Source organism: Tympanuchus pallidicinctus, unplaced genomic scaffold, assembly GCF_026119805.1.
Source record: "Tympanuchus pallidicinctus isolate F22 unplaced genomic scaffold, pur_lepc_1.0 scaffold15, whole genome shotgun sequence".
In the NCBI taxonomy this organism is placed as follows: Eukaryota; Metazoa; Chordata; class Aves; order Galliformes; family Phasianidae; genus Tympanuchus; species Tympanuchus pallidicinctus.
The window spans coordinates 7,181,373-7,204,161 of NW_026294669.1; the positions used below are offsets into that span (position 1 = coordinate 7,181,373).

The 22,789-nt window shown below is 46.0% G+C and overlaps 1 protein-coding gene and 1 long non-coding RNA gene across 3 annotated transcripts in view; one reads left to right on the forward strand and one right to left on the reverse strand.

The window, feature by feature from the left end:
• Nucleotides 1–507: 507 nt before the first annotated feature.
• The window catches only part of GPR39 (G protein-coupled receptor 39), a 65,168-nt gene continuing 42,886 nt past the window's right edge, over nucleotides 508–22,789 (reverse strand). For both annotated transcript variants that reach the window (XM_052676215.1, XM_052676216.1), the window contains exon 3: nucleotides 508–1,028. In XM_052676215.1, the coding sequence (XP_052532175.1) occupies nucleotides 508–1,028 (521 nt within the window). The remainder of the gene's footprint in view (nucleotides 1,029–22,789) is intronic.
• LOC128077260 (uncharacterized) lies at nucleotides 1,022–3,898 on the forward strand. The gene is made up of 2 exons (XR_008204906.1): nucleotides 1,022–2,124; nucleotides 3,570–3,898. It is a non-coding gene; the product is annotated as an uncharacterized LOC128077260 (long non-coding RNA).

Genomic DNA, 22,789 nt, shown 5'->3' on the forward strand with positions numbered 1-22,789 from the left:
ACTGCAATTATTTTTATTTGTTTTTAAGTCTCTATCTACAGCGAGGGAAGTTCAGCGGCTGTGGGGAAGGAGGCTGATACTTCTGGCAGCTAATGCAGAAACCGGAACACAGGAAGTTCCATCCTAATGCGAGGAAGAACTTTACTCTGGAGCACTGGAACAGGCTGCCTGGAGAGGTTGTGGAGTCTCCTCTGGAGATAGTCAAGACCCACTTGGATGCTTTCCTGTGTGACCTGCTGTAGGGAGCCTGACAGAGCAGGGGGGTTGGCCTCAATGTCTCTAGAGGTCCCTTCCAACCCCTAATATTTTCTGTGATTGTGTGATTCTGTGAATTCTGTTAGCAGATTGAGATTTTTTTAAGTGCACACTGGAAATTCAACAGCAGGATATGGAACTCCTTTTTGCATAACTGGAACCAAATCCATTGTGTTATTAAGATGTAGTCAAGTCCTTGGCCACTTCAGTTCACGTGTTTTGATGTTCATTGCTGCCCACTGCCTTATGAAGTCATACTTCGTGTTCACAAAGGCCATTCTGTGCATCTGGGCCAGGCTTTGAGCTCGTCTCTAGTGGCACTACTTCCAAGCTGTGCTCCTGCAATTCAAGATCTGACTTCTGCAGACTGCAGTCGGGGTTGGCCTCATTCTGAGAAGTACTTAAACCTTTGCTATTGCTCCTTGTGGAAGAGCTGCGCTTGGAGGAAATGAAGAGCAGTGGGCGTAGAGACCGGCTGCTCCTTGCTCTGGAGCTCAGGTTGGCTCTGAGGAACTTCTCTTTGTTGGCGTGCTCTATTGTCAGGTGGCAGCGGAGGACCTGCAGAAACACACTGCGGAACTGCTGAGAAGAGATATTGTACAGCAGGGGATTCACCACGGAACTGAGATAGAAGAAAATATCAGCGATGGGAAGGAGAATGATATATGCCCTGAAGTAGGGGACGGTCCAGTCCTGCTTTGGTTTAGCAGCAGCCATGATCCTTCTAATCTGGTTCGGCATCCAGCATACTGCCAGGGTTGCAACAATCAGTCCTATGAGCAAAAAGAGGGAGAAGTGTGAATACTTGGGTGGGGGGGAAGCATACGGTATTAAGTATCAGTTCTGCACTTACTTGTTAGGAAATAATACCAATTTTTCAGTGTTTTGCTTAACAGCTTTTTCTGCCAGCAGCATTTTTTGTTTGTTTTGGTAACTTACAAGGTCATTGCAGTGTATAAAATGCTACGACAAAAGACTGCACAGTGCTTGGATAGTGGTCCTTTGTACCTGTTTTCATTTATTTATTTTCCATGTTCTTTCATCGATACCTGTATCTTTGGAAAGAATGGATATTTGGTTTGCTCTGCATTCCTACATTTCTTATGTTTTTCCCTTTGCTTTGGAAAAGCAAACAAAATAAATAGAACCGATAGCCATATAAGATCAGGCAATACCCAGAAGAGATCAGATTCTTGTTTGTACTTGACAAAAAAAAAAAAAGCAAAAAAAAAAATGCGTAAAAATATATTTGGTGTTATTTTTGGTAAATTTCCTCTTACAGAAGATATTTTTAAGTATGTATGGATCTTTTTATGGTAATTAAGATATGTTGGACTTTCTTAAGAATGGAATTCCAGTGGAATTAAATTATGAATGTAAATGAGAAAAACCCAAGCCTGGTCACAGAAATGTAAGTGGTTTCAGATCATAAATTCTGCTCCAAAAGGCGGTATCTGACCATTCTGTATTTATATGTGAATATAAAGACACGTTGCTGCATCACTAATGGCATTAAAAAGGGAGTGACTTCAGTGTTGAGAGCTCCATCTCCACAGCCAGGAGGGCTGCAGTGCTATGGCAGAGATGGCACCATTGGCCCTGGAGGGACAGGTGAGTGCTGTGAGCAGGAGGCTGAGCAGGGGCGATGCTGCGGTGCTGCTGATATGGGCACATGCTGGGCATCCCACTCTTCACTTAAAATGCAAGGGAGACAAAATGATTTCTCCTCAACACTTCCCCCTGAAGCTTCTGAAACAGAACATGATCACAAGTTTACTGCTTCCACTTTGTTTTTCTCTTTGCAGGAAACGTGCCTTATCTGAGTGCTTAAGAAGGAGTGGAAGCTGCAGGTTGGCTTCTCTGCTGCAGGTGCGCAAAGTAGTAGAGAGTATCTCAGTGGTGAATGGTTTACACTTACACTTCCCACAGACACTTGTTACGCTGTTTATCTCCTCCAGCGTCTTGCCTCCCTTCCCAACAGGAGCACAGACACATCTTAATTCTTACCTGTCTAGAATGTCATTAAAAAGATCACTGGGAAGGCAATTCTGAAATAGTCCATTATGCAGTCATCTTACTAGTGAGAAGTCACGAATAGAAGGGGAAAGGAGGACAGAAATGAGAAGCAATTTTTTTCGTAACTCTGAAGCTGCCAGAACTTAGGAGGCTGTGCACTGGTTCTCTTCACCACTACCACTTTGATTGGGGGTAAAAAAAAAACAAACAAAAACAAAAAAAAAAAACCACCTTAATGAAAGCCATAGTTACTTTAAAAAAAAAAAACAAGAACACATGATCTCATTGTATGACAGTTCCCAAATAAAGGTCATCTTTTTGATCATTTGCTTTCATAATCACTTGATGTCACAGTGGTTTTGAGGGAAAAGTACCTGAAAAACACAGCCATGGAGAAATGGATGGGCAGGGAGGAGGCCAGGCAGCTTGTTTTCAGTAGGTGTGACAAGTGCCCTTTGCTGTTTCTGTTAACTCCTCTTACACCCACAGCCGTGGGTCCCTGCTCTCATCCCTGTTCGTAGCCATGCTGTGCCTCTCTGCTTGGCTGACTCTTCTCTGACTTCTGCAGCATCTCTGCCATCAGTTAATCTGAACTATTTATTACTCCTGCAAATCTTTTCTGTGCTTTTTTTCTCCGCTGTCAGCAGAACAAATACCCAGACAGCAGTCCTGGCATAGGCCAGCAGAGAACAAGAAGCCCCGAGCAGTGACTGCACTGAGTGTTTTCTCCTGTGCAGCTTAAAATTGGGTGAGAATTGTACAGACCTTGATTTGTGGTCTTTGTGCTTACCGGATGGTATCCTTCAAGGGAAAATAAGGTCTATTGTGTAAATTTTTTTGTTGCTAGTTAGAAAAAGGATATTTCATCATGCTGATTAATAGTTCCCTAAATTGTGACTGATGCTGTGAAAAGCTGTCAGCAAATAGTGCATGCAAACTCAAATGCAGTGCACTAGGAAGTCTCATTTTTCACTTGTATCTGAATTCTTTGTCATTGACTTTTCTTTTTAGTCCAAACTGCCAAATGTCTGAGCTTCCCCCTTATATCCTTCAGACTCTTTTGTTCTGGCGATCGAGTGTTTTGCTGTGTGTACAGCAAGTGAAAAATGAGCTGCTGGTGCCCTTGCATGGTGTGGCAAAGCTCCGGCTTTGAGAAGCAGAATCTGTAGAACCTCATCCCTTGCCAGGAATAAGTAATGGTGAATTGTTGCACCTGGAAAAGCAAGAAGCATGTACTGCTTCAAATGAGCTGCACCATGTAAGTAAGCCTGCTGACAAATTCCCATTATTTTTTCCAGCTGTTCATACTTCCAAGTATGAAGAAGTAAGCCCAAGTGCACCGAAAGAAAAGCTTTACATTCAGACCTTAGCACAGTAAATATTTTGACTGAATTATTGCTGCAATCAAGTTGAACTCGTATACAGGCTATATAGATTTTAGTCTTGCGATGTAATGAGCAGAAGGTGCTTAAACCACTTCGTCTCAACTTGAATGTAAATCAGAGTGCATCCTGTACCCGTACGTGTGCATTTTCCCCCAGAAGTTGCTGTGTGTTAGGAATTAAACTCTCTTCATCTCATCTTCAACTTTCCCTTCCGCTCCTTATTAAAGTGAAAACAACTCCTACATCCATATTCTTTTCCACTTTCCTGACTTTGTGTTGAAGTGGCAGGCTAGGTGAGAGCAGAAATTGTCCCCTGGAGTAATGTTTATATACAAAGTAATGTTTTGTTCAAACGACCTCCACCTCTTGTGCCTGAAATTTCCAGTACACATTTGAATCACTCAATTTAATCTTCAGAAAGGCACCAGACCGTGCCTGCAGAGCCCAGGAGCCCCGGCGTTATCTGGAGACTGCACAAGTGACAGCATCTCCACCTGCAAGTAAGTGTTTGAGCTTATAATTCGTGGAACAGTGGTGCTGATATTGCAGTGTAACAACAACTACAATAAGTAGACACGAAAAGATGCTCGGCTAAACCCACTTACATAGCTAAGCCAAAGTCAGGAAATGCCGCATTCAATTAATAGTTTAGTCTAAAAAGAAAAATAAGACAATCTCTTTTAAAGTGTACAAATTCAACAATTTAAGTTTGGGAATTGTTATTGTAACTTCCCAAAAGTGCATCTTATAGTATTAATTCTTAATATGTGACAAAGGACCATTTAAGTAGTAAAATAAACGCAGCGCTAAGTGCCGATAATAAATAAGCATCACTGGCACAGCACAGGAGCTTGGCAGCCATCTCTCCCTTAGCAATACTTTTTATTGCTCTGAACATTCCTCTGGGCCGTAGGGGACTGAATTAAATTCATTATGAACTTCACTGGGAAGGATTTTAAATGCATGCAGACGTCTGGTAGGGTAGAGAGGGCTTCCTTCCACTCCCTCCCTCCCTCATTGCACTTGTTCTTCTATTGGACTGATATATTTTTCTGTCTTTTCTGCACCTGAGAGCTTAAATCTGTGTAACAGAGGCTTATAGTCCTACGTTTTCCCTCTACCCCAGCCCCTGCCAGCCTGCCCACAGACCTTGAAGTTGTCTAAAGATACTGTCACTAGAAAACGCCAGGAGCATCCTTCATCTGGCTGCCATGGGCCATTACCCGAGGCTGACGGGGTCACCCGTGCTTGCTCCCATCTGCCCACGAGGCCCAGCCCTGCCCGTCCACTACTGCTCCACACACACTGCTTGGGTTCAAGCAGAGTTAAGCCTCAAACTTTGGTTTTCTGTAATTTAATCAATAGTGCAAAGGAAGGTTTTCAACATCTGCTTGTAAACTGACATTTAAATTGGCAATTGCCTGTGGAATGCAGGCATATGGTTACTGAGTTATGACTCAAGTGCAGGCAGCCAGGCACTTGGTTCACAGGGAGTTGTTTCAGCACTTGTGACACACTCACACACTTGACCCCTTTATACTCAAAGGCACAGCAGAGCATGAACACCCCACACCTTCGTCACAGCATCTTCCCATCACAGGTAGCAGCTTGCAAGAGACAAGAATACGAGCCCATCCCTCACTAGTAAGTTCACCATTGCCATGCAGTGCTAAGCACGGAGAAAGCTCTTGTCCCTATGGGATTCTGCTAACTGCAGCTCTGAAAACCCAACCACTCACTTCTGTGCTTGGGGTGGTTGGCAGCTCAGTCACCACCAAACTCTCCAAACTCCAGACAAGAAAAAACAGAGACTGAATTGCTAATTGAGAATGTTACTTTTGGGAGGTGGGTTTGGGGCATGTATTTATGTATGTTCATTATTTTAACCAGGACTTGGCAATCTTACTTTTCACTGTAAGCATGGACAAAATCCATTCCTCTGCTGTGGCTCCAGCCTGCCCTAAAAAAGTGCCTAGCCCCAAACTGCACCACACAGCAGTCGCTGAGATGCACCTCAGTGCAGCTCCATGCAGCACTGCCTCCCAGCTGCCTGCACTTGGCTGCATGTGACATGCCAGCCACCATATGCTGCCGTGTCTACTGACGATTGCCACTTAAATGTCAGCATCCAAACAGCTGTTACTGAAGTTGCCGCAGCTCTGCCTCATCCCTGAGCAAGGAAAGCAAGGCAGCTGCCCATGTGGCAGCAGGGGCTGCCCCATAAAGGTGCTGCCTGAATATAACACTGGTATTAATGAAAGCAAGCACCCAAATACCATTTCAGGCACACTCAGACACAGTGCCCCACGTACAGGCATGAGGCAAGTTCAATCTGGGGGCCTGGCCCACTCACCAGTGCCCCATTCACACTCTAAGATCAACCTTCAGTAGGCAGCGATTCCCTGCAGCTCTCAAGCTGTCAGCCTGTTCCCCTGGCTCCACACTCCCTCTCAGGATCTGTGAGCGGATCTGGCTCAATTGCAGTGGCACCGAGCAGGCAGGCTATAAAACAAAGGTGGCTCTGCTGCCCTTTCTGTCAGTGACAGGTCACATCACCCAGAAATCAATTGCTCAGCCCTGCACCCAGTGCCACAACCATCAATAAGGGATTTGCTTGAGTGGGGCCTGTGCTGCATTCCATGTGCGGGATAAAGCATCTGATGAAGATTAAAAGAGGAAAGGAACATTAATATAAACCTCCCTCACTCATGCACATGCAAGTTTCCTTGCTGAAGGACAAACATCGCAGTAAAAGTAAGCACATATTGATGGATGTTGAGGTGAATATAAAAATGTATTAACCTGAGAGATAAATATTGACACTGCTTTGTCTGTGTCAATATTTAGTTCAAGGGACAATAAATTCTGATATTCGCCGAAATGAGTCAATACATGCATTGCTACATACATTTTGTATGAGCTCCACCAACTCTGCTCCTTCCATCCTCAGCTTGCAGACTGGAGATTTACCTTTCAAAAATGCTTCTCTGCCAGGGAGGGTGGTAATACACCAAGTATCCCCTTCCAGCAGTGACTACAGGGTGTGTTTTGAGAAGGTACAGCCAGCATCAAGCTCCCAGTGATAAGGCCCAGCCTCTATTCCCAGCTGTGCTGGGAATGCAGGGAGCGCAGCAGGGGCCACAGACAAACCTGCACACAGCTCTGGCAAACAATGCTTTGCCCTTCATGGAATGAGTTGGCACTGGCCCCCAACCAGCTGGCTTTGTAAATGCAGCCTGGGAGAGTTAACCTGTGGTCTGGGTCACACAGCGGGAAGCCACATCTGGCGGCAGCTCCCACATCGGGCAGGGATTCCTGCAGCCTGCAGAGAGACCTGGGGCCATCTTGTGCTCACAGTGCTCACCCCAGGGCTCACAAGTGACTTGCTGGTGTCAGGACGTGAGGACAGTGCTGTCTCACAAAAAGGTGCAGGAAATGAAGGGCACAGACAAACCAGCAAGCTGCCTCTTGGTGCAATAAATGATATAAAACTGCAAAGTTGTAATAAATAAGTCACTATTGAGGACAGAGTTGTCTTTCTCCCTGCTGAAGACACCATAAATGGTTTCTCTGGATCACATATGCCAAGGCAGTGCAACCATTCTTCCTGTAAATGTCATTTCCTTCCTTAAAACAGAACCGTATCCATGTGTTGAGTGGTGACAATGCAGGGAATATATTTTTATCCCTGAAAAGCTTCCGCTAGGAGCAGGAGCTGTCAGGTGCACTGAGAAGAACATCACACAACTGTGAACCTTCTGCAGCTGCTTTTGATACCTGATCTCACAGGTGACTGTTTGCTGGTGTAAATCCTCCAGGCTCCCCCAGACATCCACATGGGCTACAAGCATCTCAAGTCATCAGGGGAACATAGAATTACCCAAGACACAAGCAGTAACAGTTTTACTTGTTGGCAACTTAAAATATCTCACAATTACCTTCAGTTCTTAGCAAGGTCAAGGTGTGATTCTCAAATATTGTTAAATACTGTCATTTCACAGCACAAACAGCAGCAAACAGCTACAAACACTGCAGGAAGGCTCATGACAGAGGTGCTGCCTCTGTTTGAATGTGAGCAGTGCCTGAAGTCGCGGTGTGTGCTCAGAAGACATCTGCTCACTGCTCACACATCACTGGTGGAAATCATGTTCATGTTAATACTTACAGATCATGAGGTGAGGACAGTACCATAGCATTCTACAGGAGCAGCAGCACCTCCCCACACAGCTCCTGCCTTGAAAGGGCAGTTATTTCTTCTTCATGCAAAGATTTGTATTTCAAACACGAGTTTAGCTTGCTCCTTGGCTTCAATATTCCAACTGCAAGGGCACTGGTGATGGGAGGACTGCGGGTGCACTGTGCCCACACTGGCACAACTGATACCAGTGTGGCATTTGCAGCAGTGATCCACATGGGGTGCCCACCTTTCCTTGGGGTGCCCACCTCACATGGTGTATCACTAACAGCTCCAACATCCTGCGCCAGCTTTGAAGGCCTTCATTTTCATTTGGTCCAATGCTTCCCCCGTAGAGACACAGCATTTAAATCAGGGCTAATTTAGGGGAAAGACGATCAAGAGTACTGTGGAAATAGACACAAAATCACCACCCAAAGACATACTGTGGTACAATAAATATACTTTAAATTGCTCATCTTTCAGAATTTTAACATTCCAGCTGTCGGAAAAAACATGCTTGTTGGAAACAGTTATTTCTGTACTGAGAAAATATTTTTAAAAAATGCTAATATGGACACAAATGTGTAGAAGGCAATGGGCTTAGTTTTTATTGATGTTTCTTCCTTGCAAAACAAATTTCTGCCATGGTTGCTTTGATTTCCTTTTAGAAAGACTGAAGTCTTATTGTCCTTCTACAGTGGCAAAACAATGGAAAAATACATTTTCCATATAAATCTCATTTAAATTCAGCGTTCTAACTAGCAAACACAATTTGGAATTGAGAGCTTTTTTGTTTTTACATTACAAACCCAACCATCGCAACGTTAAACAGCTCATCTACTGCAGTTCAGCAGGAGGAATCATTGAACAATCCGCTGCAGAATACAAATACGGAAACAAAGCAGCAGCTCAGCAGATCCACGCGGCACCGTGAGCTCGCCAGGGACTGAGCTGTGCATTATATGGAACCAATCGCCTTAAGGGGAACCAGCAAAGCTCTTCCTAAACGAAAGTGGTGCTACCAACCTCCAAGGCAGACTGCTGTACCGAAAGCACTCAGATGAAGAAAACTTGCATCATAGCTAGTGTGATGAAAATGGAATTATTGAAGCACGAATGGTAGCAAGATGAGGACTGCCAGCTGCTTTAAAAACCAAACACAATTGGGGGTTTACGTGCAGCAGCCCAAGTGAGAACAGAAACCAAGGCAAACTGCCACAGAAATTACATGCAGCTCTCCAGATCTGCACCAAGATCTGCATGCAGGGAGCAGACACACCGACCACCTTCCCTTTCTGACAACAGCAAGTGTTTCTGTGCTTTGAACAGATTCCTTTTCAGAAGGAAAACGATAAACAAACGTGGTCTGAGCAGCAGCCAAAGTTCCACCTGTCACCAGCACCCGTTTACTTTAAGGTCTGAGGAACAGTGCAGTTTGCAGGAGAGCTGGGAAAGTTTCTTGCCCAGAATCTGTCCTGTGAGATAATAGAAAGAGAGACTTCAGAGTGAGAGGCCACTATCTGATGGAAGGAGCAGAGACAGCGGGCACGTCGGGTTCCCCACTCACAGCAGCTGTTCCCAAAGCGCAGGTGGATAAAGCCCCGATATTCCATCCTGACCCCTGGAAGCACATCCTAGCCGGGTGCTAGCAGAGGGCATGGAAGGCAGCCATGGCACAAGCAGGCAGTTTCAGATTTAAGTCAGGCTTGCCCTTGGATAATTCCGATCAGAGCTATGGGTGGCAGTGAAGGCAGCAAATGCCCCAGCTGTGCCCTGCTGCTCCCCAGCGTCCTGCAGGAGCAAGGCCCTCCTCTGCCAGCACCTGCTCCTCACTCTACACACATTTCAGTGCCATTCAGTGAGAGAAGCACACTGAGAGCAGACATGTCAAAACTTTTTTCAGTCCTTCTCAAGAAACACGTGTGCAAGACAAAGAGCACCCCTCCTTCACCACCACCTTTCAGCAGCCTAATTCAAAGCCTAAAAGCCTCCCCATGCCAGGTGAGAAGGCCAAGGTTCTGTGCAAGGCGGTGTGTGGACAGACAGACACCCGGTCACAGACCCACAGGAGCACTGCTCAGCCTGGGACCGTGCCGCCCAGTCAGAGCAGCACAGGGCCGTGCAGGGAGCACCCCAAAGCCAGGCAGCGGTGTGAGTGCAGGCTCCATCCTGCTCCTCGGTACTCACTGAAGAGATCAGCCCATTTTCCTGCATTTGAAGTAAACCCCCTTATAATGATTTTTCACTTAAGGGAACAGTGCTGTTCCTTTTTTTATGCAAATCTTACAGGGTACGTTTTTTCAAAACTAGGATGATTTCTGGGGCAAGTGAAGATGTAGGGGATTTTAACAAGGACTAAACCTGCCCTACAGTGAGTTACAGAACACTCTTCCAGCCCAATGCAGCAGGCACCAGCTTTGAGCACATAGGACCACAATGATGGAGCAAAGGCTTTTACAATTACCCCTCCAAATGTAATAAATATATGACTGTGAAAGATGGATGACTAAATATCAGCATTCACAGCAAGTATAAGCATTGAGAGACTTCCCTATGCAACTTAAATTCAACTGCTGCTCCTCGGTTTGACCCATACTGCCACAGAAATAAACGCTCCTATACAGCTTCAGCCACTGCTCTGCCCTGTTAAGGCAGCCAGGAGCCTCTCATCTCTTATCCCCATTCCAGAGCTGTGACATAACGTTTCCTATCCAGACCTACCAGCTCAGCCACCCTGGGAGAGATTTTCAAATTCCTTCATCTTGAGCTCTGTACAGTTTTCACCTACTAAATAGGGAAGCTCTCGCTCCCCAGCACTAATAGAAATAGTTAAGAGTTAGAGACTGAAACAAAAAGTCTAAACCACCTCCTCCTCTGGCAATAAACTTCTGTAACCAGTAGCCACAGAAGACAAGGGGCTCTCTCAGAGCAAACAGACTCACTCCTGAAGGATGAGGACCTGGTACCACCATGGCTGCCACTACAAAGCCAGCCTGTCCCTGGGCACATGGGGCAGCCAACCTCTGGTGGCAAAGCTCACACAGCACAGCCAGGCAGGAGATCTGCCCCAGGGCACAGGCAGGAGCCTCAGCCTCTTCCCTTTATGCAGCTGGAACACAAAAGGTCCCCTGATTCTCTGCCACACAATTTGCAGGGAGAATCTGCCATCTGCATCATCTCTGTAACACCCCATGACATCTTCAGAAACAGATATTTCTCCCCCACTGCTTTCCATTTACCTAAGTTAACTGTATTGGATACACACAAAAAAATACCAACCTGCGGAGGTGGAAACTAATTCCAGTTAGGTACAAACAATCATGTACATCAATAAACAACAGGCAACAGCATGGAACAGAACCAGATCTAAGAGGGCTGCTGCACAGCACAGAAATTGCACCTGTGCCACAATAGGGTCCGGTGCTGAGTGCAGTCCAAGATGGATTTAATTAGCAGCTGATCACGAAGTCTAAAATTACTTGCTTTTACCTTCTGATAATAGGAAAATGGTTTCATTTCTTACTCATGTCCCCGTGTTTCTACAATATACTGCATTACTGCTTAAATTCCGTGTGCAGTCAATCACATTACTACTCCCTACAGGAGGTTTTCAGTAAATCCTTAAACCCAAGCACGCAGCATAGAAAGCCATCGCAGGGTACGAAGAAGGCTCTGCTTAATTTTACATTCGTTATTTGGCCAAAATAGTGGTTGTTCTGCACTCAGCCTCATACTTGTAATAAAACCGTGCTCATATACTAAAGAAACATTTCATGACTGAATAATGTGCCAATTGAAAAGCAATCTCGCTAAGCTACAGGAAACCTCTTGAGTTGCCAGTCTGAGCAAAATGAAGCCTCGACAAAAGGAACCGCTTGGAAACTAAATGAAAATTTAGCAAATTGGTCTGAACAAGACAATCTTACGTACAATGCTGTGTTTTCAGCAACAAGAGAGAAGCCTGCTAGAGATGGCCTCTGCAAAAAATAAAATAAAATCACACCAATAAATCAGAAGGTGGTGTTACTGTTTGTTTGCTCCCTTTTCTAAAGCAAGATATTTCGCTTCATAATGGGAGCGCGGGTAACTGCAGAAAGAAGACAACAGGCACCCAAAAGTTGGATGTTTTCAAAAGAAGGTTCTTTCTTTCATTCTCACAGCACGTTCTGTACACACGGCACCTCAGGAGCCCCTCAGCAGGGCAGCACTCCCACTGGTGCAGGCTGGGCTCAGGCCTCGGGCAGCCCACGTCCCCACGGCACAATCATGGGGCTCTCATAACAAGATGAGCAGCAGCAGGAACTCCAAAGGACACTTGACCCATCCAACATTTTCAGAGAAAAAATTTGCACTGTACATGCAGATGGAATAAGGTGCTTTTTTTTTTTTTCTCATTAAGTGATACTTAAATATGCAGCTTGTGCGCTGCTCTCCCACTCTTACTTGAATTAGTGATTTACACAGACAGCTTACTTTCAGTTCCACACCTGGAAAGGAGAGATAAATCAAACCATAAGCTGGCAACAACAGTCTCAAAATCGAGAGCACTTTACCCTAGAGCTCCTTAGAGACTGCCGAGCTGGCACTGCCTTACAGCAGGTCCAGCACAACGGCAAGTTAATGACAGAGCCAAACTGCACGGGTGCATGCATTAGCTCCTTGTTTTTCCTTGAAGAAAGAGAAAGAAGAAAGAAGAGAGAAATAAGAGAAAAAAGCACCGCTCTGTTTCAGGAACAAATGAACATCAGCCTGTTCTCAGGAGCACAGAGTGCACCTTGCAGTGCACTTTGCCATGAGCCCAACAGCTGCAGGCACCTCTGCAACATGCAAAGCTCAGGAGATGGGGACAGCGATGGGACTGAGAGCCTCTCACGAGCACTACAGCTCAAAGCCTGAACCTGAGCAAGGTGGGCAGCAGTGCCAGGAAAAAGGGAATCAAAAAAACCCCCAAACCAGAAAAGAGAATAGCAGCACAGAGACCCCTGCACAGCAATGGAGCTGGACTCCTGACCGCTGATCCGATGTGGGGCAGTGCCTCACCACACAGCGTCCCCTGTCCCAGGCAGCAGGCTGCTGCTCTGCAGTGCATCGTGTCTGGGAACTCTGATGGCTTCTTGCAGCACCTGCCAGTTGGAGGAGTTCTTTAGCACTGCCGTGCTCTGTGGCAAAGTGTCCAAATAAATACATAGAAGTGCTCTCAAGCCAGAAAGCCTTCCAAGAAACCAACAGATTTCCTGCTCGGTGCAGATCCAAGCAGCTCACAATTTGGGATTTGGGATTCAAGCACTGGGTACTTGAATGTGGGGTGTTAGCGGCCAAAAAAAACCAAACCACACACATAAAGTTCAAGCTCTCCTCTCTTGAAGCTAATGGAAAAAGCTCTCTTAATATTGCATGTAGAAATGCCTGATAGTTGTAAATAACTTTTTCTGTGTTTAGCTCATATATAATGAAACAGCAGTGAGCAAATGCAGCTCGGTACTCAACAGAACAGGATGCTCCAGCAAATGCATCTTTAAGCTCGCGTGCGAGTCACTGCCCGAGTAATGGCCATCAGTGACAAGGCACAAGTGTGACACACACAGTCTGCTTCTTCTGCAGCTCCACAAGCGAAACAGGAGGCTGCTCCCTCTGCCAGGGAGGAGGTTCCTGTGTTCACCAAATGGAAATGCAAAAAGTAAGTTCACTTTGGATTAGAAAAACAAGACCAGAGGTAGAACACAGCCACGCTCTATGGTTTAGTTACTGGTTTAAGGGGCTGCTGCACGGTGCCAAAGCCACACAGTATGGGTGAACCTGCAGCTCAGCAGAGCATCACAGCCTTGTGACACCAACCTCTGCTGAAATAGGAAGACTCCCAGCACTAAGGCACATTCTGGGCACCCCACAGAAAGTCATTCCCTGCAGCAAAGCATCACACATCGCAGCCCTGGATCTGCATGTGAAGCCCTTCCTCCCAACCTGCAGCATCACTGCAGCCCCTTCCCACAGCTGCCACAGTCACAGCATGCTGACACACTTCTTTTCAACCATCTCAAAAACAGAAACCAGACCTGAATCCCTACCCATCAGGAAAAAACTCTCCAACTTGAAGAACGTCACCATGCTTGTTAAAGATTTTACCAACGACAATTAAACGACTTGAAAACAAAGTAGTGACAGGTATGTTTTTTCAAGATCACTGATCTTTCAACTAGGGGGAAAATATCCCAGCTTTAATTGCACAAAGCTGCATATCATGCTTCCCTCTCTCGAGATTTCATTACAGGCCTGAAACCAGAGAATTGTACTGCCAGCTCTTGCCTGCTCTTCCAGCTATTTCTGGTTTTTAATAATTATTCATTAATTGCACACTATGATAAGATCCTTGCTGTTTTGAAACATTTTCCCTCTGGCCCCCATACTATTAAAGACCCTGATTGCCTGCCAACAGCGTAAAATTAAAAATCAAAGCACTACCTCTGAAAGGTTTAATATGTGCCACACTGAAAGAGTTTCTACAGCTTACAGCCATGTAATTGCATCACCGGCTAACTGCACAATCTCTCTCAGCGTTTGAAATGTTTTCCTTTGAAACATCAGCCAGCTGAGAGCAGAGGTTTTGTTTAACGCCCCAATTTACTTCCCATGCACGCTGGAGAGCTGCACGGCTCCTGTGTCCTCCCCTGCTCCTTCCCTGCCTCCCTGGACTGGTGCTGTGGCCACCTTTCCCTGATTTCCTCTCTTTCTGGAAAAGGATGAACTTTCCATACTTGACCAATGGCCACACCAAGGAGTGGGCACACCCCATCCCTGTGGATCAAACCCAGGGGCTCCAACAGAGCAACAACGCACGCTTGTGGCTTTTCACTGAATATACTGAACCCTCTATGTTATTTCACATACAACTCTGATTTCCAGAGCTGTATTTCTTCAGCTGAAGGGTCACACAGACAGGAGGTCATCTGCGACCAGCTTAGTCACACCATGCAGCCCGAATGAACGTGGGCAACTGAGTTAATCAGATCTGGTCAGGCAAAGAGAAGCAAGGAGATGCGTCCTGCGTTGATTGAGGTACAGTTCAGGTATGCCAGAAGGGAATAAAGATGCCCTTCACACAGTTGGCTGCTGTAATGATTTCAATATTAACAGCACTCTTTCCCAGAAAAAGACAATTTTCTGCCTACGGTTTTTTGGATCTTGCGATTATCACAAGTGCCAAAATTGGCTTAATGCTTATAAAAGCGTACCTTAGTGAGGTATTCCTCTGCAAGCCCTCAAAGGAAAAGCCTTTAGTCATTAGTACCTGCACACACACCATGAGGTACTTTTCTTCTCAGTCAGAGCCTTGGTACCCTGCAACCCAGGCTCCTGCACCTCTGAGGACAGGGCAGGGCTGTGCCAGTGCTCCCACAGCTGCTGGTGCTGCCCGTGGACTGACAAGGGGCATGACAGGGGTGGGGGGGAAAATCTGTAAGCATCTTTAACATCTTGGCTGGGCTCAGTTTTAAAAACTGGACGATGGAGTCTAATCCAAAAAAACAGATCCATGTGTTTCAGTAGTTGTGGGTTGTTGTTGTTGGTTGTTTTTTTTTTTTACTTTGACGGGAGTTTCTGGAGTAGAAAGTCAAACTGTGGGCATAAAGGGCATTTCCCCAGATTTGGAAAGATTTCCATGCAGGCGGGAGCTCCATATGGTGTGTTCATTTGAAAGCAGGAGATCATAAGGTAGAGAGGTGTCACTGAAGGACAGAATTACTCAATGAGAAACCCTGAGTATACGTGGAGCACTCCCACTCAGGGTCAGTCCCTGCTCCTAAGCAAAGCCTGTGCAGAACTTTCCTGCATGCAGACCTACAGAGGTGGTTATTCCTGGTGTTAAAATGTGCTCCTAAGCAGCACACACAGGTTTTTTCTTTCTCTCTCCTTTCTTTTTTCTTCTGTTACAGAAGCACACATGGGCTAACACTCACCTGGAAGCATCACTGCATTGAAAAAAAGACTGAGAGGAGACCTGATCCAGGTGTATAAATATCTAAGGTGTGGGGGGCAGAATGGCGAGGCCAGACTGTTTTCAGTGGTGAGTGGAGACAGGACAAGGGGGAACGGCTGGAAATTGCAGCATAGGAAGTTCCACACAAACATGCACAAGAACTTCTTTACAGTGAGGTGACGGAGCACTGGAACAGGCTGCCCAGGGAGGTGGTGGAGTCTCCTTCTCTGGAGATGTTCAAGACCTGCCTGGATGCCTACCTGTGCGACCTGCTATAGGGAGCCTGCTTTGGCAGGGGGTTGGACTCGATGATCTCTGCAGGTCCCTTCCAACCCCTACAATTCTGTGATTCTGTGATCATAAAACCCCTGTCCTACCACTCATGCTTTGGTCAGCAGCAAGGAGCGAAGAATTAGCAGAGATATGTGGGATGAGCATCCTTTCCTGCTCCTCACCCCAGGAGCTTTGAAAAATTAATAGCTGGAATACAAAGCTGAAGTGAGAGCACAGGGAACATGCTCAAAGTAACATCCAGGTTCCTGTGGACACAGAAAGAGAGAGAGGCCCTCTGTTCAACACACGCTGTCATCCCGCAGCGTTTTCCCTTTGCTGTCACATCCTTTACTCCCATTCTGTGTCCGGAATATGTTGATTTTACCCTGAGGGTACTGCTGGTGCCAGAGGTGTTCACCTTATCTGCAAAAAGCAAGCCCCTTGTGTCTTGGAGAGAAGAAGGCTTGCTTCCCAGTTGCAATGTCAACTTTTCTTTGCTGCAGTCTGGCGCTGCTCGCACAGACGAGCTGCAGATACCAACAAAGCTTGGGAGAGAAAACAGTGCTCTCAGCAGGACTCGGTGAGCAGGCTGAACTTTCAAAGGCGTATTTGTACCTGCAGGACAGGCTTAAGAAGTACCCAGGAATCCTACACTTCCCACAAGAAGAGTAATTGCTTTCTGGGGCTATTTTAAACTACGAACATCGGCCTTTCTCACATTTATCTGCATTGGATCGACTGCCTTTTTTCTTCCCCTTTTCAAAAAGCAGCTGTGAAAAATCTCTCCTAACTTTCCAGTGCCGTAATGCTGAGAGGCCCTCGTGTCCCCATTAGCCAGCACTATCAGAAGAACTGCACCACCTTTTTTTCTTCTTCTGTTTCAAGTGCACACAGAAAAGGACAAAAATGTGGGTTCTAAAACATGGAATTCACTGGCCTGAATAAAACCTGTGCAGCACACTGCCCAAATAACCATCTGTGTGAGCCCTCACATATACTGCATGTTTCCAAAAAGATTATAAATCCAAAACTTGATCAAAAAATGTGTTTCTGGCTCACACAAATCTTTCTGTTCAGTCTATAACCCAAGGAACTACATTATTCTCTGATTAATGCTGATGAGTTTTTGATGAACCCAGGAAAAATACCAACAGTTGTAACACATCATAGGTAAAATACCATCCTTTTTTTTCTTTTTTTTCTTTTTTTTTAATATGCTTGAAAATGAGCTTGAAAGATGTCACTATCTTAGCAGAAAACCATCTAATGGGATGTGTATGCTCAGGGAACCAAGTAGCACAGTTATAATTAAAGTTTCATTATCATTTCCATTAGAAAGTAGTTTCTATGGGATTTGATTCAACAGTAAAAATTGGTTCCGTGATGATACTTTGTATGCAAGGTCTCTATAGGTGTTAGAAGCAGTGGGCAATTCACAGCACGCCACAACAAGGCTGTACGTGCAGGATGGGGCATGGATTTTACCCTGGTAATGCCAGAGCACAATATGGAGATGGGAAGTATCAACAGTTGGCAAGAAGACATCCCACTGCATGCACACAAACTGGGCTCACAGGAGGTGTCCGTGTGAGATTGATGAGGAGGAGCAAAGCACTTTGAGAAGCAAACAGGAAAGCCTTCATAATTACCATTAAACACAACTCACTGCTCCAGTACCAACAAAACCATACCCAGGTCACAGGGGAACGTGCTCCTGGCTCCGTGTTGCTGCTGGCTCAGCCTTCTCCTGGCAGCTCCAACCACGATGTTCAGACCAGACACATTTGTTGCAGGGAGGAATTTGAGGCTTCCTGCCTCCCTTGCTCAGTCCTCACATACTGCAGCTCTGCAGATCATTGGGGTTTTGTCACCACAACGTAATTTGGAGGGCAGGTTTCATCCACAGCCACAAGAGACTCTGATACAAAGGCATTATCACTGTGCATTGGTACAGCACTGCGACACATTCAAATGTGGAATATAAAGATACAGAGGGGGGAAAAACACCCAGTGGTGGACCAAACACTTTTTGGGTGTATGAATATTGAGTCACTGCAGTGTGCTGCACATCATTCTGGTGTGCAAAGCCTCAGCAGGGAGCAGAAAGCAGTGCCTGGAATGGAGATTGGGATTTCAGATAAAAGATCTGAAAGAGCAGTTTGGAAGGGTGAATTGCTTATTAGCTGAAATGAAATTAGCTGAAAGCTTTATCAGATTAAAAAAGTAATTGAAAATGTATCAGTATTTAACAGAGACTATGTACAGGAAAACAAACCCGCAGTAAACAATGCAACAAATACCCAGGTTCAGGCATTCACTGATGGCAAGAGAAGCTTTATCCACCTGAATAAAAGGAACCAGGTGGCAATACAGCAACGAGGTGAGGAGTGAAAACTTGTTTTAGATTTGAGAAGTTCATGCAAAATTAATGTTTCACTTATTCCTGAGCTGAGAAGTGCACGCTCCACCGTATCGCAGTGCCAGCGAGTGTCCGGGGGCACTAAGGCTGTCTTTCACACCAGGATTAAGTTGCATTTATAAGGCAGCATGTATGAGATCATTCTATTAAGAAGTCATTGCACCTTTTAAAACTATTCATCACAGCTAATCCTGTCCCCTTAGTAAGCATTCAGTACCAGAGGAGCTCTCTGTCCACGGGCGCACTTTGCTAATGCAACATTGATGTGATTTCAGTGAGTGGGAATCGGCAGCAGCGGAACTCTTGTGGCAGCAGACACCCAAACAGCCCTCAGCCATTCAGGATGCAGGAAAATGGCACAAACCACGAGGTGTGAATCCAAGCAAGCCATCACCTTGGCTCCCACTTTCACCTTTCAGAATGGAGGTGCTGACATTCACAGCAAACCAGGCTTTACCAGGCCAAAACCCGCATCCACAGAGCTGGAGAGCTGACGGGGCCACTGAAATACCTACTGGCTGCTCATTCTGCCTGCCTCACCAGGCACACACAACACACGCACACCACCAATCGACAACACGGAGTCTTGTGGAGCAGACCAGCCCTACCCTCTCCCCCTGGCCATGTGTGTGGCTGTGGTCAGCAGTGTCAGGTTGGGTTCTCCACCCAAAACGTGAGTTTGCTCTCCTTGTCAGTGGAGGGCATTACAGCACATCTTCCTGAATAATTCGCTGGCTGTCTCTGCGTGCACACTGTGCTGACTTTCCAACACACCGCACTAACCTCTAAATACTGACTATCAACATTCCCAGCAGCTAGCTTTACTTTATGTCGCACTGCTCCTTTGTTTCTTTTTAAGTGTCGCGGGAGACGGCGCAGATATTTTACTGTCTCTCTCTTCCAGCGACACCAAATGCCACAACATTAGCGTTATTAACATATGCATTAGCTCAGGCTGATCCGCTCTCCCAGCTGCTGCTCGCAGCTCCCGGTGAGAGGCTGCAGCAGTGAATCTGATAGCGCTAATGAGGGTGTTAATGAAGTTCCTGCAGTTGAACGCAGCGCTCTGAGAGGAGCACTAAAAGCATATCTCCTGTAGCCTTTGAAGCCACGATGGTTTGTGGCAATTGACTCTATTTATTTATTTACTTGCTCACCATTCAGCGTAAAATTCCTGCTTGGGAGGAAAAATCAGCAAGAGAAATGCACGTGGTGGAGAAATGACAATATTGCAATCTATTCTGAATGCAAAAGAGGAGAATTAAAGTTAATTAGGAAACATCTTCCAGCTGGACCTTCGCCAACTCCTCTCTGCCCTGCAGAGGGCTGCCAAAGCCTTGCTTGCCTTTCATTAGCTATCTTTCTGCTCTTACTTTCCCCTACTTTGTCCTCAATACATTGTTTCTTTCACTTTTATTGCTTTAATAACATAGTTTGTTAGTACCCTTCCAGATATTACTCCTGCAATTTAATTAAAGCCACATTCCAAAAAAATCAATCGTTGCTTCTCTTTATAAAAACGTCCCCATGCATCAAAATATCTGAAAACAACTGAAGAAATTTGTTTGTTTGTTTGTTTGCTTTAAATAAAGGCCTTCCAATTGGACCAGGAGTTGTTTCCATGGCAGTCTGCAGCTGCACACGGGAAATACAAAAAGACAGTCCCTGAGATAATGCAGCAGGGAGCCTCCTATGTGTCCTTATGAAAGAGAACGCTAAAAGAGGTACCAAAAAAAAAATAAGATAGTATAAATAAAAACAGCAGTTGGCATTGCTGTACAAAAAATCCCTGCAATCTCTAGCAATGCAGCCATTAGGCTGGTAATCACAGTTCCATCCCTCTCCTGTGAGCACAGTGAGAGCCACTGAAGTGAATATTGTTCAGGGCTTTTTTCTGCTCCTCTCCCCAGTAAACCAAATAATTGTAAGTTAGTTTAGCAACATTTCTGCTGCACTTCTGTTCGATTATATGGCAACTGTGCTGGGGTTTGTGCAAGGGAGACCTCAGTGCTCCGCAGGTCTCCCAAGCAACCGTGCCATAGGAGAACAGGGTCAGAGAGAAAAATGCTAAACAAGTATTCGATTTCCTGTTGATTTCCTCTGACAGACAAATCTGCATGCAAACATCTGGGTTTCTGAGAATTCCTTCTTCTAAGGAATGGATTTGAAAAGATAACGAAGCTTCGAAAGTCATAGGATTTGGCCTCAGAACTCATCGGCACTCCATGCCCACCAGCAGTTGGGGTGCTTCCACCTATTGATGCTGGGCTCAGAGAGAACTCAAGGTGAGACAAGGCATGGGGTGCTGATGAGCTACAAGCACAACGTGCCACTGCTGAAAGCCACCTCCTGCTGCTGGATGGGTACAAACACCTCCTGCCAAGGCAGGGGCATATCTCTTGCTGCAGATTACCTCTCAGAGGGTCCCCCCTCTGCTGCAAGCACAAATTCTGCTGCTGTTTCCCCACTGACAGCTTCCATCTGCCTCTGCACCAGAACTGTCCCCATGTGTCCCAGCCTGTCGCTCTGCCATACGCCTGGATGTCAGCTTGCCAGCAGTGTGACTGCAGCAAGGATTGAGCCCATCACCACGATCTCTTGTCTGGATCTTCTCAGACCACCAGTGCTGCACTGTCCGCCTCCCCAGCCCCCAGCCCATGGCAGATGTGGTCAACATCACTGGGTACCTTGAACAGACCTGAGCTCTCAGTGTGCTGCACTCATTTATTTTTCAGCCTTTGCAAATGTTGCTGGATTTGTTTGCAACCAAAGTGCTTGAGAGATCTCTTATCCCAGCAGCTGAGCTGAGAGCTCAGTTCTCTCCCTTCTGCTTTACCACTGCTTCAAATGAAAAGAAGTGATGGCAGCTAGGACGTAGCCTGCAGCCTGATTCTGCTCAGCACTGACCCCTCAGTAGCAGATGGGACATTGGTGCCCACAACTCCCTTGCCCATGGTATTCTTATCCATTCCTTGGTTTCAATTAGCATTTAGCCCTGTCCCAGGCATCTCCTCATGCTATGAACGCCTGCAAAACTCAAGTCAGCCTCCCTCTTCCAAAACCTCATTGGAATTTTTGCACAGTTTGGTTGTTTACACATCTTTTTAAAATTCAGTGCTGTACCAACAGCGTGGCACTTGGTTACATAGTCATAGGGCCCCAAGGGCAACACTTCAAAACTCCCTCACTCTCTCTTCCCAACATGCCTATGCCAGAGGATGGGGCAAACCCACAGCACCAGGAGACAGCTCCAGAGCAGATGAGTGCACAGCCAGAATGCTTTGCGCCACACCAGCGTGCAAGACACAGAAATACAGAAACACCAAGGTTGGAAAAGACATACATGATCATCCAGTCCCATCACTCACCTATCACCAATAGCTCTCACTAAACCATGTCCCTCAACACAACATCCAAGTATTCCTTGAACACCTCCAGGGTCGGTGCCTCCATCACCTCTTTGGGCAGCCCATTCCAGTGCCTGACCACTCTTTCAGAGAAGTAGTATTCCCTAACATCCTGTCTAAATCTCCCCTGGTGCAGCTTGCAGCCCTTCCCTCTAGTTCTATCACCAGTTACACGAGAGAAGAGGCCGACCCCCAGCTCACTGCAGCCTCCCTTCAGGTAGTTACAGAGAGCAGTAAGGTCTGCCCTGAGCCTCCTCTTCTCCAGACTGAACAATCCCAGCTCCTTCAGCCGCTGCTCATATTAAGGCCTGTGCTCCAGACCTCTCACCAGCTTTGTTGGGCTTCTTTGAACACTCTCCAGGGCTTCAATGTCTTTCTTGCAGTGAGGAGCTCAAAACTGGACACAGTACTGGAGGTGCGGCCTCACCAGAGCCGAGTATGGGGGAAGATCACTTCTCTGTTCCTGCTGGCAACACTGTTTCTGATGCAAATTCAAAGCTCAAATGCAAAGAGCTCTTACCGCACTCAGTAAGACAAGCAAAATCTTCTACAACCTACGTAAACAAACTGCACGCTATAAAGGCACATCCTTTGTGCAGAGGATTTTTTCTAAGCTTAAATGTGGTTGCATATAGATTGCTTTCTTCTCACACACTCTTTGATCTGCTTATTTCACCTTTTTTTAAAATAAAGATGAGTTTGGGGACTAGCATTAGATTCTGCTGACAGTCACAAGTAGTGTACCATGTTCATTGTAAAATAAATCATTGTCTCAGATAAGCTAATTATAATGTTTACACAGTAATCATAGCTGGAATTCCAGCATTGCGATACATTCATCATTGTTTGAGTTAATTTCCGAGACCTCTTAGCCTGGGAAGAACC